At 42.4% G+C, this 16,940-nt stretch overlaps 2 protein-coding genes across 6 annotated transcripts in view; one reads left to right on the top strand and one right to left on the bottom strand.

The window, feature by feature from the left end:
* Positions 1 to 14,508, top strand: Paip2 (poly(A) binding protein interacting protein 2). Of its 2 annotated transcripts, none has more exons than XM_042692147.1 (4): positions 1 to 131; positions 7,287 to 7,450; positions 10,707 to 10,886; positions 14,082 to 14,508. In XM_042692147.1, exons 2-4 carry the CDS (start codon positions 7,313 to 7,315, stop codon positions 14,136 to 14,138), a joined length of 375 nt encoding a protein of 124 aa, XP_042548081.1. In that variant the 5' UTR covers positions 1 to 131; positions 7,287 to 7,312; the 3' UTR covers positions 14,139 to 14,508. The 2 variants fall into 2 exon arrangements, with proteins under 2 accessions (XP_042548081.1, XP_042548082.1); XM_042692148.1 differs by lacking the exon at positions 1 to 131 and adding an exon at positions 1,456 to 1,525.
* Positions 12,997 to 16,940, bottom strand: part of LOC122118207 (solute carrier family 23 member 1) — a 26,920-nt gene continuing 22,976 nt past the window's right edge. For all 4 annotated transcript variants that reach the window (XM_042692142.1, XM_042692141.1, XM_042692144.1 and 1 more), the window contains exon 16: positions 12,997 to 13,585. The gene's annotated coding sequence lies outside the window, so the exon portion shown is untranslated. The remainder of the gene's footprint in view (positions 13,586 to 16,940) is intronic.

Below are 16,940 nucleotides of genomic sequence, written 5' to 3' on the forward strand. Positions count from 1 at the left end.
GGGTGTTTGTTTGGACTGGAGAAGGGAGGCGGCGGGCGAAGCGCACGTCGAGCGGGGGAGCGGCGCTGCCTGTGGAGATCCGCGGAGGCCGACAGGATTCGTTGGCTGCCGTCCCCGCTGCCGTGCACTGGGTGAGGGGTCCCTGCGGGCGGTGCAACGAGAAGGGTGCGGCGGCCCTAGTGGTCGAGGGACAGCACCTCGGAGACGGCTGAGGAGCCGAAAGCGTCCCCCAGGTTGCTGGCCCTGGAGTGCCGCTTTACCTCCGTCGTTCCTAGCCTATTTCCGCCCGTCTGAGGGATAAGCTTAGGAAGACTTCATTTCTTTCTCCTCCGAGAAATGGCCGTCGCTTTTTTCTCGTTGTCATTATTGATGATTTGGATCTCGCAGCCCTCTATCCGGGTCCTTGGTGACGCGCGAGGGTTGCCGGGATAGCACTTAGTAGCGTTCCTCAACCCTCAGTCTGTTTCGCCTGGCTTCCCCTCCCGGCCTTGTACCCTTTCTCCTGCCCCCCTACTGCCGCCTCGGCAACAAAGCTCATTGTTTCTACCCACTTTACGCCTGCGCGTCGCCACGCGCAGCTCCTATCCGCTGCGCGTGCGCGCTCCTGCCGAGGGTAGGGTGGGGGAGAGGGGCGGGGAGACTGGCGGGCTGGCGTGGTCCAAAGGAGCACTCCCTAACCGTCGAACGGCCTGTATCGTTCAGTCTTTCTGGCCTTTTTCTTCCATCTCTTCGCCATCCCTAACCCTTACTTGATATATTATTGACTCCCGTGCTCCAGACAGGAGGGCCTTTGTCTGGGGGTGATAGGGAACCCTTACTGTAGGAGGGCTTTGAGCTAAATTAAGGATCTATCCAGGTCCTCTTACCATTCACGAATAAAAATCTCCACAGCCACCATCAGAAAAAGGGGTGGGGACTTGTAAAGTTATTTTTAAAAACAGTTGTTTCAGCTGCCAGCAGTAATCTTCTCATGAATACTAAAAGGTGCCTTTTCTGCTTCCTCGTGTTTTCTTGCTTCCCCTGATTTTGCAGCCCCATCTCACAAAAACTTAAAACTGTAGAATTTACCTTGGGGGGCGATCTGAAATAGCAGACAGCCTTTGACATTTATTTCAGCAAAAACACATTCTCATTTCGTTTTTATTGGCTAGTCTTATGCTGTGAGAGTTGTTTTTCACGGAATTCATTTTAGCTGTTGATCAGGTGTTTAAATTCTCATTAAATAACTTTAGAAATGTCATTGGATGTGAGTTGTGTTTGCCAGTTTGAGTCTAAGGATTTTTGGTGAAATGGTATTTGTTGTTTGGTAGTCCATGCTTGTGAAAGGATTTGGGGGCAGTTATTTATTGTGACCTTGAACACAACTATAAATACAACTATTTCTCACAACTAACACAAATAAAGATAGGTAACATTCCAAAAAATTATAGCCTGTTTATTTGTTTCTTTAGGGGATGGGGGGAATGGCGATTTACTGTAATGGTTAAAAGGCTGTGCATATTGATCCCTGAGAACTCAGATTGAGGTATGTAATTTCTGCCCTCTTTGAGACAGAGTAAGTGTATAGCAGTTTTGTTTTGTTTTGTTTTTTGGGTCTGGTCATGGGGCCTGAACTCTGGGCCTGGGCGCTGCCCCTGAGCTCTTCAGCTCAAGGCAAGTGCTCTACCACTTGAGCCATAGCACCACTTCCTGCTTTTTTTTTTTCTGCTTATGTGGTGCTGAGGAATCGAACCCAGGGCCTCATGCATGCAAGGCAAGCACTCTACCACTGAGCCACCTTCCCAGCCCCTGTAGCAGTTTTTTCCTTGAATAAGTAGTAAGGCTATTCAAGTATCCTTTATGATCCCAGAAAATGATTGGTGCTCTCATTTTTTATACTTTAATTTTAGTGAAAATCATTTATGCAGTGTCCACTATTAGAGAAATTTAGTGGATATTGAGGGAAATAAATTTTTTTTCTGGTCCTGGGGCTTGAACTCAGGGCCTGAGCTCTGTGTCTTAGCTTCTCTGTGTTCAAGGTGAGTGCTCTACCACTTGAGCCACAATGCCACATCCAACTTTTTCTGAGTAGTTTATTGGAGATAAAGAGTCTCTTTCTTTCCCCGACTGGCTTTGAACTGTGATCCTCAGATCTCAGCCTCCTGAGTAGCTAGGATTACAGGCATAAGCCATTGGTGCCTGGCTGCCAGGCATTTTTAAGTGATTTTAACAGATGGTAACTATTTAATCAACAAGTCTAAGAAGTAAGCACTACAATATGATGAAGCCAACTTGAAGTAACTTGACCAATATCACATACTAGGAAGAGAATTAAAATCCAAGGTGCTGTATGTACTGCATGTGATTTTTTTTTTTGGGGGGGGGGGGGAGGGGGTGGAAGGTCCAGTCATGGGGCCTGAACTCTGGGCCTGGGCGCTGTCCCTCAGCTCTTCAGCTCAGGGCTAGCACTCTACCACTTGAGCCACAGCGCCACTTCCGGCTTTTTTCTTTTTGCTTATGTGGTGCTGAGGAATCGAACCCAGGGCCTCAGGCATGCAAGGCATGGGCTCTACCACTGAGCCACCTTCCCAGCCCCAGTACTGCATGTGATTTAATGACATGTGAGTGATATGTAGGTGGTTAATACGGCTGTTTAACTCTAGTCCTTCTGAGTTTAGTTCAAAATTAGTGTCCAAATCATTCATTTCCTATCATCTGGATCACCTGTATAGCAGGTGTTTGCATTTATACAACACAGTTTAGGTTTTTTGTTTTTTTTTCTTAAATTTCCTCATTGTTTAGTGCTGTCCAGCAAAGTAGACATTAACCACATGTGGCTATAGAGAACTTGGAAATTTTAGCTGGGGTGTGTGTGTGTGTGTGTGTGTCTGTCTGTCTGTCTGTCTGTCTGTCTGTCTGTCTGTCTGTCTCTCTCTCTCTCTCTGTCTGTCTGTCCTAGAGCTTGAATTCAGGGCCTGGGCACTATCCCTGAGCTTTTTAAGTTCAAGACTAGCACTCTACCACTTGAGCCGCAGCACCACTTCTGGCTTTTGGTGGTTAATTGGAAAGAAGAAACTGACATATTTTCCTGCCCAGGCTGGCTTCAAACTGCTATCCTCAGATTTCAGTTTCCTGAGTAACTAGGATTACACATGTGAGCCACTGGCACCTAACTGTTTTGGTTGATTTAAATGACTGTATGTAGTTAGTGGCTCTCGTATTGATGGCATGGGTTTGAAAAGGTTTGAATTGCTTCTGCTTATTTTTTATATCAGTTTATATAAAAACATTAGGATGAGGTTTCTTGGTTTTCTTTGGTTCTGGACCTGTAACTTGAACTCAGAGAGGTGGTGCTGTCCCTTAGCTTTTTTGCTCAAAGCTAGCACTCTGCTACTTGTGACACACTTCCACTTCTGGCTTTTTGCTAGTTGATTGGAGATGAGAATCTCCAGGATTTACCTGCTTGGTTGGCTTGAAACCTCAGAGCTCAGCCTCCCTAGTACCTAGGATTACAGGCATGAACCATCAGCACCCAGCTTCTTGTTTTGTTTTTGCAGTACTGGAGTTTGAACTTGGAGCTTTGCTTGGTAAGCAAGCACTCTACTTACTGCTTGACCCACACCTCCAGCTAGGTTGGTGAGCTTTTTAATGATGATGGTGAATGGTGAGCCCACCTTACTTTATCTAATCCTAATCACTTTTGTTGCACTGTAGTTGAGATTACAGTTATAGCCTACAGGTGAGAGACCTGCAATTTTTACATTGTACCTTTTTTGGAAGTAATGGCTATTTGGATATAACATCATTTGAAGACTATACCAAGCTGTGGATACAGGCAGGCAGGCAGGCCTCAGGTGGCAAACAGGCCTTTGGTAGCAGTGAAGGAGAAATATACAAGAAACACACTTTAGTCGTGCCAAGTACCAAATGATTTCAAGGGTCTCTAACACCTTATAGGATGGACATTCCTCTGCTAGAAATTTTATCTCTTAAAAGTGATTTAATATACACCACGGCGGAAAATTGTTATGTGTCAGATGCTCTACTTAGGTACTTTTACAGTTACCCACTTTTCAAATAAGGAAACAGATGGGTTAAGTAACTCATCCATACTAACACAACTAATAAGGTATTCTGGATCTAGCAACCATACTTTTTTGGTGGGAGAGTGTGGAGTGCTACTGGCGTTTGAAATCAGACCTTTTACTTGCTAGGCAGGTACTCTACTACTTGAGCTGCACTCCAGCTTTTTTTTTTTAACTATTAGTTTAATTTTTTTCATGTATGGTTTCACTCTCTGTTCTCCTACCTCTACTTCTTGAGTAGCTGAGATTACAAGCATTCTGCTATCACACCTGGATTAATTTAGATGAGATTTTATTAACCCTGCTTGGCTGACCCTGAAGAGTAAACATCCCATCTCAGCCTCTTGAGTAGTTGTCAATACAGGTGGGGGCCACTGTGCCTTTTGTTGTTGTTGTTGCTGCTGGGGCTTGAACTCAGGACCTAGGCACTATCCCTGAGCCTCTTTTGCCCAAGGCTAGCACTCTGCCACTTTAAGCCACTTCTGGTTTTCTGGTGGTTAATTAGAGTTTCATGGACTTTCCTGCTTGGGCTGACTTTGAACTGCAATCCTCAGATCTCAGCCTCCTGAGTAGCTAGCATTACAGGCATGAGCCACTAGTGGCTAGCACTCTACCATTTGAGACACAGTGCCAAGTCTAGCTTTTTTAAATAGTTTATTGGAGATAAGAGTCTCATGGAAGCCAGGTGCCTGTGGCTCACGCCTGTAATCCTAGCTACTCAGAAGGCTGAGATCTGAGGATCTCGGTTCAAAGCCAGCCCAGGCAGGGACATCCGTGAGACTGTTATTTCCAGTAAACCACTAGAAAACCGGAAGTGGTGCTGTGGCTTAAGTGGTAGAGTGCTTACCCTGAGCTGAAGAGCTCAGGGATAGCACCCAAGCCCAGAGTTCAAGCCCCACCACTGACCAAAAAAAAAGAGTCTTATGGACTTTACTGTCTGGGTTGGCCTTGAACTGCAATTCCCTCACATATTAGCCTCCCCAGTAGCTAGGATTATATGTGTAAGCCACCAGTTCCCCCTCCACCCCCCCTTTCGTGTGTGTGTGTGTGTGTGTGTGTGTGTGTGTGTGTGCGCGCGCGCGTGGGTGCGTGCATGTGTGCACGCGCGCGCGCTGGCCTGAGTGACTTTTTCATTCAAGGCTGGCGGTAGCACTTGGGCCACGGCTCCATTTCTGGCTTTTTGGTGGGTTAATTGGACATAAGAATCTCACAAACTTTCCTGCCCAGGCTTGTTTCCAACCTTGGTCTTCAAATCTCAGCCTTCTGGGCTGGGAAGGTAATTCAGTGGTAGAGTGCTTACCTTGCATACATGAGGCCCTGGGTTCAATTCCTCAGCACCACATAAGCAGAAAAAGCCAGAAGTGGCACTATAGCTCAAGTGGTAGAGCGCTAGCCTTGAGCTAAAGAGCTGAGGGTCAGCGCCTAGGCCAAGAGTTCAGGCCCCACGACCAGCAAGAAACAACAACAAAAAAAAACAACTCAGCCTTCTAAGTAGCCAAGATTACAGTCATGAGCTACTAGTGCCCAACTTAAGTGTTCTACTCTGTGTGTGTGTGAAGTATTTTACTTTGTGTATGTATGCAAATGCTAGTACTGAAATTTGAACTCAGGTTATTCTGATTACTCAGCATTTTCCCTCTTGAGCCATACTTCTTCCACTTTTTTTTTTTTTTTTTTTGCTACCAGCCCCTAGCTAAGTGCCTTACTGTTAAGTTATATCCACAACTCTAGCCGTAGCTATTTCTTTCTTTCTTTTTTTTTTTGGTCAGTCGTGGGACTTGAACTCTAGGATTGGGCACTGTCCCTGCGCTCTTCAGCTCAAGGCAAGCGCTCTACTGCTTAAGCCACAGTGCTACTTTTGGTTTTCTAGTGGTTTATTGGAGATAAGAGTCTCACGGAGGGGCTGGGAAGGTGGCTCAGTGGTAGAGCGCTTGCCTTTCATGCCTGAGGCCCTGGGTTCGATTCCTCAGTACCACATAAGCAACAAAAGAAAAAAGCCGGAAGTAGCACTGTGGCTCAAGTGGTACTTCCAGCTTTTTTCTTTATGTGGTGCTGAGGAATCGAACCCAGGGCCTCAGGCATGCAAGGCAAGCACTCTACCACTGAGCCACCTTCCCAGCCCCATCGTAGCTATTTCTTAAATATCAAAATCATTTTGGAATACTGGGGGTGTGGCTCAAGCCAGTAGAGTACTTATCTAGCATGCTGATTCTTGTATTGCAAGGGAGGGAGGGGGGAATCATTCCATCCATCGTCAGTGACTCACCGCCTGTATCCTAGGTACTCAGGAGACTGAGATCTCAGGATCTTGATTCGAAGTCAGCACACAGTCCCTGAATGCGATTCCCAGTACTTTCATACAAATTAAATAAATAAAGACAACAGAAGCTGTATGTGGGTAAATCACACCTATAATTCTAGCTACTCAGGAGGCTGAGATCTGAGGATTGCAGGTTGAAGCCAGCCTGTGTGGGAAAGTCTTAGACTCTTACTGCCAGTTAATCCCCCAAAAACTAAAAGTAGAGCTGTGGCTCAAAGTGGTCGAGTGCCATGAGGGGGAAATTCAACACCCAGGCTCTGAATTTAAGGCCCACAACTGACTGCCTCCCCCCCCCAAAAAAAAAGACAACTAGTAGTGGCATTGCACCTGTATTCCAATGTACTTGGTGTTTATTTGAGGATCCATGTTTGAAGCCTTCCTGGACTGGAAAAGTCCATGAAACTCTTATTTTTAATTAACCACCAAAAAACTGGGAGTGGATCTGTGGCTTAGTGGTAGAGCACTAGCTTTGTGCACAGATCAGGGATAGGACCTAGGCTCTTGAATTCAAACCCCAGGAGTCACACACACACAAATCATAAGAAGTTTTCCAATTATCTGATCTGTCTTTACCTCTAACCACCTTACTATGATGCCTGGTAATAATATATGCTCAGAAAGGATTGAAAGAAGTCGGGTGCTGGTGGCTCACGCCTGTAATCCTAGCTACTCAGGAGGCTGAGATCTGAGGATCACGGCTCAAAGCCAGCTGGGGAAGGAAAGTCCCTGAGACTTATCTCCAATAAACCACTAGAAAACCAGAAGTGGCGCTGTGGCTCAACTGGTAGAGCACTTGCCTTGAGCTTAAGAGCGCAGGGACAACGCCCAAGCCCAGAGTTCAAGCTATATGACCAAAAAAAAAAAAAGAATGACTAAATTAACTATATTGTTCTACTTTTAAGGTTAAAAACGACAACTAACGCCAACCATGAAAGATCCAAGTCGCAGCAGTACTAGCCCAAGCATCATCAATGAAGATGTGATTATTAACGGTCATTCTCATGAAGATGACAATCCATTTGCAGAGTACATGTGGATGGAAAATGAAGAGGAATTCAACAGACAAGTTAGTTTTTGTGTACAAGCATGTACTTTTCTGTAGCACATAATAGCCTTCGAAGAATGCAATTGTAGCCAGGCACTGGTGGCTCATGTCTGTAATCCTAGCTACCAACCCAGGCAGGAAAGTCCATGAAACTCTTTATTTCCAATAAACTGTCCCAAAAAAAGCCAGAAATGGAACTCTGGCTCAAGTAGTAAAGTACTAGCCTTGAGCAAATGAAGTTCAAGGACAGCTAGGCCCTGAGTTAGCTCCAGGATTAGCAGGCATATGCGTGCACGCGTGTGTTTATTGAAATTACTTGGGTTACTTGTTTCATGTCCTACCCTGGAGATTCTGACTCAGGAGAAATAGGGTGGGAAACTTTCAAAAAGCTCCTAGATAATTCCAGTAAGCAATCAAGTTTAGAAAACACGGCCTATGCAGTTTAAGAGAATTCAAGAATTTGGAATAGACAGGCATAGATATTAGGATGCAAAACGGACAGTTTTTCACCTGAGAGCCCTAATTCATCAGCTTAAACAATTGGCAGCACTGTTTTCTGTAGAGAATGCTCATATATTGTAGCATCTGTTTTCATCTTCTTTCTTATTCCATTCTCCTTTCCCTGTCTAATCATGGTTTTAATAATCAGTATCTAGCTTTTTTTCTCTATATCCAGAGTTGTACATTCCATAGTAAAACTGATTGTCACTAAGGAATTCAGATTAGCCCTGCCTTGCCCTATCAGCTAATGATGCTTTTCTAGGCACTGTAGGAGTTGGATGAGGGCTTGTAGTAAGGTTTCATGGGAAATTCTGATATACATTCCTTGAAGAGTGTACTCCTTTGTTTTATTTCTTCATTACCAGTTGATGAAAAATAAAAGCATTCTAAGAATAAGTCCTAGAAAACCTTTAAACAGATCTTCTCAGGTCTTAATGCTAAGCATTTTTTTCCCTTTGCACAGAAGCAAAGAAAGTATGATTTATTATTTTAGAATTTCTGGTGCTGGGGCTGGGAAGGTGGCTCAATGGTAAAGCGTTTGCTTTGCATGCATGACCTGGGTTCGATTCCTCAGCATCACATAAGCAGAAAAAGCCGGAAGTGGCACTGTGGCTCAAGTGGTAGAGTGCTAGCCTTGAGCTAAAGAGCTGAGGGACAGCGCCCAGACCCGAGTTCAGGCCCCCAGGACTGACACCCCCCCCCCCCCCCAAAAAAAAATTCTAGTGCTGAGGATCAAATCCAGAGTATGTGTGTGTTTACACACGTGTGCCAGTACTAGGTCTTGAACTTAGGACCTGGGCACTGTCTCTCATCTTTTTCACTCAAGGCTAGTGCTCTGCCACTTTGAGCCATGGCTCCACTTCCAGCTTTTTGGTTTTGGTGATTAATTAGAGATGGACTTTCCTGCCCAGGCTCACTTCAAACTGAGATTTGAAGATCTCAGCCTCCAGAGTAGGATTATAGACATGAGCCATGGGTGGCCCACCTCCCCTTTTCCCCCCCAGTAATGGGGCTTAAACTCAGGGCCTGAGCACTATCCCCTGAGTTTTTCTGCTCAAGTCTAGTGTTCTACCTCAAGTCTAGTGTTCTACCACTTTGAGCCACAGCTCCACTTCCAGTTTTCTGGTGGTTAGACATGAGTCTCCTGCCCGTGCTGGCTTTGAACAATGGTCCTCAGATCTCAGCCTTCTGAGTAGCTAGGATTACAGGCATCAGTCACCAGCACCTGAACTATTTTTGATTTTGAGACAAGGTCTCAAGACTGGCCTTGATCTTTGCTAGGATTATAGGTGCATACCTATACCTTTATTTTTTTTTGCTTTTTTGGTGATATGGGGCTTTCAACTTGGTGCCTATTCCTTGCTAAACAAACATTCTGAGGGGGAAAATGATGGAAAGGTGATGCTGATCAAGATGCTTTATACACATAACAGGGCCTGTTACCCTAGCTGCTCAGGAGGCCTCAGCCTCCTGAGAATCGTGGTTCAAAGCCAGCCCAGGCAAGAAAGTCCATGAGAATCTTACCTCCAATAAACTACTAGAAAATTGGAAGTGATGCTATGGCTCAGTTGGTAGAGCGCTAGCCTTGAGCTGAAAAGCACAGGGACAGTGCCCAGGCCCAGAGTTGAAGCCCCACTACTGACAAAATAAATAAATAAATAAAAATTTACAAAAATAAAGGGGCCTGTTAAATTTAAACCTCTTTCATACACTATGTGATTCTTTTGTTTCTATTATATGTTCTTCCCCCATGGTATAACCCCTGTTTTCACTGGATTTGATGCTGGTGCTTTGCATCTTGTATTATATATTTTTTTGTAATTGGGGAGGGGAAGGGATATTGCAGAATGCTTAAATGAGGATGCAGGCTGACCCATTGTGACGACAAGATGCACCAGACATTATATTGAAAACGAACTTTACAATTCGGGGTTGGGGGTGGTGGTGGGAGGAGTTGAGGGGGGTGGGAGGAGTTTGAGGGAGGTGGGGAGGGAAGTGATGGTAGGGGGAAAAAAAGGAGGAGGTAACAATGCTCGCTATGAAATGTCTCTTACCCTACTCATGTAACTGTAACCCCTCTGTACAACATTTTTACAATAAAATAAATAAATTTAAACCCCTTGAAGAGAATAATAAAACAAGGGTTAGAGTCCTACTACTTCTGCTATGCCCTTTTTGCTTTAGTTATTTTTCAGATTTAGGGTCTTATACCTTCTGCCTGGTAGGCCTTAAGCCCCACTCCTATCTCTTCCCCTGTAGCTGGCATAACAGGCATATGCCACAATTTTGCCTTGTTAAGATAGGATCTTAGTATTTTACCTAGGGTTAGCCTCATATTATCATCATCCTATCTTTTTTTTTTTTTTTTGGTCGGCCGTGGGGCTTGAACTCTGGGCCTGGGCGCTGTCCCTTAGCTCTTCAGCTCAAGGCGAGCACTCTACCACTTGAGCTACGGCGCCACTTCCGGTTTTCTGGTGGTTTATTGGAGATAGGAGTTGGAGATAGGAGTCTCACGGTGTCTCCTGCCTGGGCTGGCTTTGAACCGCGATCCTCAGATCTCAGCCTCCTGAGTAGCTAGGATTACAGGCGTGAGCCACCAGCGCCCAGCCTCATCCTATCTTCTTTACCTCTCAAATAACTGGAATTATAGGCAAGTGCTATCACACACTACTGAACATTTTGGCTTTAAGTTATTTAGTTTAAGATATTTTAAGCTATCACCCATGATGTCTTACTAAATATGCTGTAATTTATCTTCTATTTATTGTAAATCTAGATAGAAGAAGAGTTGTGGGAAGAAGAATTTATTGAACGTTGTTTCCAAGAAATGCTGGAGGAGGAAGAAGAACATGAGTGGTTTATTCCAGCTCGAGATCTCCCACAAACTATGGACCAAATCCAAGACCAATTTAATGACCTTGTTATCAGTGATGGCTCTTCTCTGGAAGATCTTGTGGTAAAAATGTTATTTTTTAAAATCTTTTTAGACCCTACCACATCTTTCCCGTAAGTGGAAAAGCCAGCTACCTTCTATTAAGAAGAGTTCTACACCTCTTCCCTTCCAAAAATTGTACTGCTTAAGAGTGGGAGCAGGGGCCTCCCAATTTCATTGATGACAAAGAGTGACTTCTGGCAACAGTGTGGAGTCTTAGACCACTAACAGACTTCTTGCTACTGCTTTTGGCCTTGAAGTTGCCTTTTATTTTGTAGGTGGGATACACAAATATGTTAAAGAATTAATGAAGAAATGCAATATTACATATGACTTGCCTATATGAAAGTAGCATGATGAGAAGTTTTCTCTCATCTTGACATAAATATTTGGTGAGATTGGTAAAAAATGGAAAATTTTGAGCTGGAATGTGGCTTAGTGGTAGAATGCTTGCCTAGCATGCATGAAACCCTGGGTTCAATTCCTCAATACCACCCACACAGAAAAAGTCACAAGTGGCACTGTAGCTCAAGTGGTAGAGTGCTAACCTTGAGCAAAAAAGCCCCAGGACTGGCAAAATAAAAAAAGTGGAGAGGGGGTGGGAAATTTTATATGCAAGGTAAAATTGTGGAAGTCTTCCTATTCAAGTTTTTGTTGCGGTAACCTAGTTCATTTGGAACTTGTAGTAAGGAATTTTACTACAAGCTCTTGGCAGAAAAGTGACACAAACCTACTTTACATTTTTAGTTATTCTTGAGTCAGTGTCTTCTTACTAAGAATTATTTTTTTGTTGGTCATGGGGCCTGGGCACTCTCCCTGAATTCTTTTTGCTCAAGGGTTGTACTCTCCCACTTTGAGCCATACTGTTGCTTCTGGTTTCTGGTGGTTAATTGGAGATGAATCTCCTAGAATTTACTTCCCCAGCTGGCTTTGAGCTGCAATCCTCAGATCTCAAGCTTTCTCAGTAGCAAGGATTATGGGCATGAGCCACTAGTCCCTAGCTAAATTAAAGAATATTTTAAAGTCAAAATGTTCTATAGGGCTGGGAATGTGGCTTAGTGGTAGAATGCTTGCTTAGCATGAGTGAAGCCCTGGGTTCAATTCCGCAGTACCACATAAACCAAAAAAGCCAGAAGTGGTACTATGGCTCAAGTGGTAGAATGCTAGCCTTGAGCACAGAGAGGCTCAGGGACAGCGCGCAGGCCCTGAACTTGACCAGTTCTTCCCCCCCCCCCCCCCCCCCCAAAAAAAAAAGGAATGTTTTATAGGTCTAAGTGGTTACCTTTTTTGTTCACATTTATAATCTCTAGTTGATTGTCAAGATAGTTCTGTGGAATTTACTCACTGGACTCTGAAGTGTTTTTGCCATTTCTTCTTTCCACTATGGATTAGTTCCTAATCTGTATATCATAATTATCTATGAAACATCCAAAACAAAAATCAATGTCTGGGCTTCATCCTTGGCTTGGAGAATTATCCTTCTAGAAGTATTTTTCTAGAAGTAAGTATTTTTAAACAGCCTTCCATACAATTTATTATATAGCCATCCTTCCACCAGCCATTTGGAAACTCATTTTCCCAAAGGAGTCTGTCGAAACTCTGTCGTCTCTGTTATGGTAAATGATAGTAATCCAGTTGAACAGATCGTGATCTTAAAAGTCTGTTGGTGGGCTGGGAATGTGTCTTAGAGGTAGAGTGCTTGCCTAGCTAAGCATACATGAAGTCCTGGGTTCGAGTCCTCAGTACCACATAAACAGAAAAGGCTGGACATGCTGCTGTGACTTAAGTGGTAGAGTGCTAGCCCTGAGCAAAAGAAGCTTAGAGACAGTACTTAAGTAGGACCTGAGTTCAAGCCATGGGACTGGCAAAAAAAAAAAAAAATCTGTTGATGCATGCTTGCTAATGGACATTAGTCCTGTCACAAATAATCCCAGTTGCCCTGATGAATAAAGCCTTTTGGTAGGCTCATTGTATTTTACCCAGGCTCAATATAAATTTATATAATACAGAAACTAGTTTGATCCAGTCTATTTTTCCATAGCTGCCAAAAGAGTGTATAAACAAGTATTATGCTTTTATTTAAAACTTTATTTATTTTACTGTTTTGTTGGGGGTTTTTTTGTGTGTTTTTTTGGTGGTGCTGGAGAATAAGCCCAGGACCTTGTGCATTCTAAGCAGGCATTCCATGACTACACTACATCTCCAACCCTAAACTGTACACTGTAAAAACATTTCCCCTGGGGGAAGTGAAAGTATATCGTATCTAAAGAAAACCATTGTGTACAAATTATGAAAGTAAAATTATTGCTCTAATACGTTGTTTTAATGTTATTATTTGGTCTAAAAGTAAGTAACATTGGGGTTATATCCAGCATCATAGCCTACCAAAATGCCTACATAAATCTGGAATCTGTCCTGGTTTCTTTTTTATTTTTTTAAGTCAATTTACAACTCAAAATGTGAAAATCAGAGAATTTTCAGCTATTCTTTTTATACATTGTCATGTTGGCTTAGGAAAGTAAAGACTTAAATAAGTCTCTATTAGCTCTTAGAGACATTGGCTCAGTGTTTCCATTTTTTTAAGCTGATACAAAAATGGAGTCCCAGAGAGGGTAATTTATCCGAGGTTACACAGGAAGTTAGATAGGGGCAGGGCTGAGATTTCCAATTTAGGTCTTCTGGCTCCCCTTGTAGTTTCTTTTTCTGTTATTATACCATGTCTCCTGTGGGAATTAGAAGACAGCAATTGTAGAAAGACTACTCCAACTTTTCAGTGAGGACCAAAAAAATAAAATGAATCTACCAACAACCTACTAGTTATTTTAAGCATAATTTCAACATTAACATGTTTGTATAGTTTCAAACTATTTTGCAAAAGTTAAGTATCATATTGAATTCCTTATTCAGTCCTGTCTCTTTAATATATATGAAATAGTGGGTTTCTGTTTACACTTAAGCAAGCTTAATTGCAATTCCTACTTGCTCTAAGAAAGTTGATACAGGCTGATATCATACAAAATATGGCTTTCATCTCATACTCCATTTCCCTGCCATAGGTTGGTTAGTTTGTGCGAGTGGCCAAGTATAGTGTTATAATCTGAATTCTTTTGTTTGTATTTTTCTGAAAAATATTTTTGCATATGGATCTAAACTGAATGCTTCTGAGTTATTGAAGCCATCTGTAATGAACTTGCTTTTTTTTATGTACTTATTTTCCAGGTCAAGAGCAATCTGAATCCAAATGCAAAGGAGTTTGTTCCTGGGGTGAAGTACTAAAATATTTCAGTAGACGGGGCCCTCTTTTGGTGGATGTAGCACAATTTCCACACTGTGAAGGCAGTATTAGAAGACTTAATTGTAAAAGCTCTCTCTTGTCACTGTGTTACACTTATGCATTGCCAAAGTTTTTGTTAGTCTTGCATGCTTAATAAAAGTGCTGAGACTGTTATTAAGTAAAAAGCTGTCAAACATTTACTGAAAATAGAATTGGCCCCATGGCTTAATGTAAAGACAGCGAGGAAAGAAGCACCAGTCAAGTTGTGACAAAGCACCAAATTAAAAAAAAACTCTAAATCTTACTGAATTGTCGTTTTTAAGGCTAAACTGGTCCCTAGAAATTACTAATGTTTTTTAATATCTACACTTTGTTTTAAAAAAAAAAAGAATTCTAATTGTTAAGCAGAATTCTCAATTACATTTGTCCTCATCAGAAAGAATCTCCTTTTTTTGGTTCATTTGTTAATTTCATTACAGACAGATATGTCTTTGGTGATTGAGAGTACAAAACGTGAACTGATAAATAGCTAGTTTGGCTTTTCTGGTTTGTTATCATAGTAGAAATTGAATTCTCTTGAGGTTGTATCTGAAGAAGTATTTGATTTGAGAACTGCGTCCTTTGAGGATTCGTATCCATAGCCATAACTGTGTAAAGTGTAAGTTAGGACCCACACCAGCTCGTAGTCCAGTAGAACAAAGAGATTATAAAATGATTTGAGTGGTGCTTTTCCTTGCATTGTTAACCATCATGACAGTAGTCTGCAGCACAATTTTTCTTTTAACAAAGCTAGAACAGTTTTGGCTTCTTAAACTTTATATTTGGGTAGGTTAAGCTGCCATACGTGTTCAGTGTGAATAGTGTTTAAGTTGAAAATATTGTAAAAAAATTATATTTTTTCAAAAATATTTAAAAAAATAAATAATAGTAGAACTGAGCTGATGCTTGTGTTTATTGGCAATAGACTGCAGACTCTCCAGTAGTGATACTTTAGTGGGGACCCAGTACCTCAGGACAACCCTACTGGCAAAATGTGTTGAGAACAGGATTTATTAAAAGCCACAGTAGTAAGTATACTGCTGTGCAAGTGTCTGTCCACAATACAGCAGTAAAATAAACCCCATTGCTCTGTCCTTTTTATTGCCTGAGACTGCAGTGTCAGGGCATTGTAGGTAGCTATGTTAACAAAACTATGGTTGAGCTGAGGTATGGCTCAACCATACCTCTGGCAGTGGCAGAGTACTTGCTTAGCACTGGCTTTTCTTTGGCTAAAGATTAAGATTTATTCATTTCTTGTTTACATTCTTCATGGAAGGCGTAGCAGGTGGCTTCCCCTCTTTTCATTGTACTGATCACCTAGGAGCCTTACACATGGTAGTCAGCTGTCTATGACCAAGCTACACCCCAATAGGACTCTTTTTTCTTTATTTTTTTCAATAGCTGTCTTAACCAAGTACTAAACAGGCCCTTTTTTTTTTTTTTTTTTTTTGTCGTCGGGCATGGGGCCTGAACTTAGCCTGGGTGCTGTCCTTCAGCTCTTCAGTTCAAGCTCTACCACTTGAGCCACAATACGCTTCTGACTTTTTCTGCTTATGTGGTGCTGAGGAATCGAACCCAGGGCCTCAAGCATGCAAGGCAAGCACTCTACCACTGAGCCACCTTCCCAGTCCCTAAATAGGCTTTAAAAAAAATAACTCTGAAACAGCTAATCATATTTGACTCTTGTTCTTTCTGGAAACAAAATTCAGAATATTTCTTCTGCTCAGTTGGCATAGGCTGTGTTGCCAGCTGTCAAAATGTGAGACTTAAAAATATGTATGTATATATATGGGGTTTATTGGTCCTTTCTCTAAACTTACAGGGCAAATGACTTCATCTGCACATACTGCTAAGTTGTTACAATGCAGTGTAATGGGCACCAATCAGAGATTTAAGCACTATGACCTAATTATGAAGAGCAAAGATTCTAGCCACACTTCCTAGATGAGAGTCCTGTGATCATGGATAAGTCACTTAATTTTACTATGCTTTAGTTTCTATATTCTCTAGATTGCTGAGGTAATATTCAAAAGAGTTTTAGACTTCAAAGCATTTTTGTGTGTTTGATTCTGGGGATTGATGTTAGGGCTTCATAAATGGTAAGAAAGCACTCTACCACATGACCCACAGCCTCAGCATTAGAATACTTGATTTCAGACTTTTAGATTAGGAATTGTCAGAATAGTCTGTAAATGTTTCAGAATCAAAAAAGCTCCAAAATCAGGAACACTTCTCATACAAAGCATTTTGATACCTATCATAACAACACCTGTTTCTAGATTATGTGATTTATTGAATACACATCAAGATCTTAAGACTGTTCTGGCACATAGGAAGTCTTATTTGAGTGATTAAACCACCAGAAAACCGGAAGTGGTGCTGTAGCTAAGTGGTAGAGCACTAGCCTTGAGTTGAAGAGCTGAGGGACAGCACCCAGGCCCAGAGTGCAAGCCACACGACTGACAAAAAGACTTAACTCTGGAAGTGTAATTTAGTGGTAAAGCATCCAAAAACAACCACAGCAAGAACCAGGGTATCAGTGGCTCATTCCTATAATCCTAGCTACTCAGGGGGCTGAGATCTGAGGATCATGGTTCAAGACCAGCTCATACAGGAAACTATGAGAATCTTATCTTCAATTAACCAACAGGAAGCCGGAGGTGGCTCAGAGTGGTAGAGCGGTAGCCTTGAGTATAAGCTCAGGAATAGCACGCAGATGCTGAGTTCAAACCCCACAACCAATAAAAGGAAAAAAAGAAGAAAAA

This window comes from Dipodomys spectabilis, unplaced genomic scaffold (assembly GCF_019054845.1).
Source record: "Dipodomys spectabilis isolate Male_0828 unplaced genomic scaffold, ASM1905484v1 ptg000147l, whole genome shotgun sequence".
NCBI classification, from domain to species: Eukaryota; Metazoa; Chordata; class Mammalia; order Rodentia; family Heteromyidae; genus Dipodomys; species Dipodomys spectabilis.

Bases quoted from the DNA above. Each gene is read 5' to 3' on its own strand.
- Paip2 (XM_042692147.1), top strand. From the start codon at position 7,313: ATGAAAGATCCAAGTCGCAGCAGTACTAGCCCAAGCATCATCAATGAA. The intron at 7,451-10,706 runs GTTAGTTTTTGT...TTGTAAATCTAG, and splicing joins AAGAGGAATTCAACAGACAA to ATAGAAGAAGAGTTGTGGGA. The intron at 10,887-14,081 runs GTAAAAATGTTA...CTTATTTTCCAG, and splicing joins CTTCTCTGGAAGATCTTGTG to GTCAAGAGCAATCTGAATCC.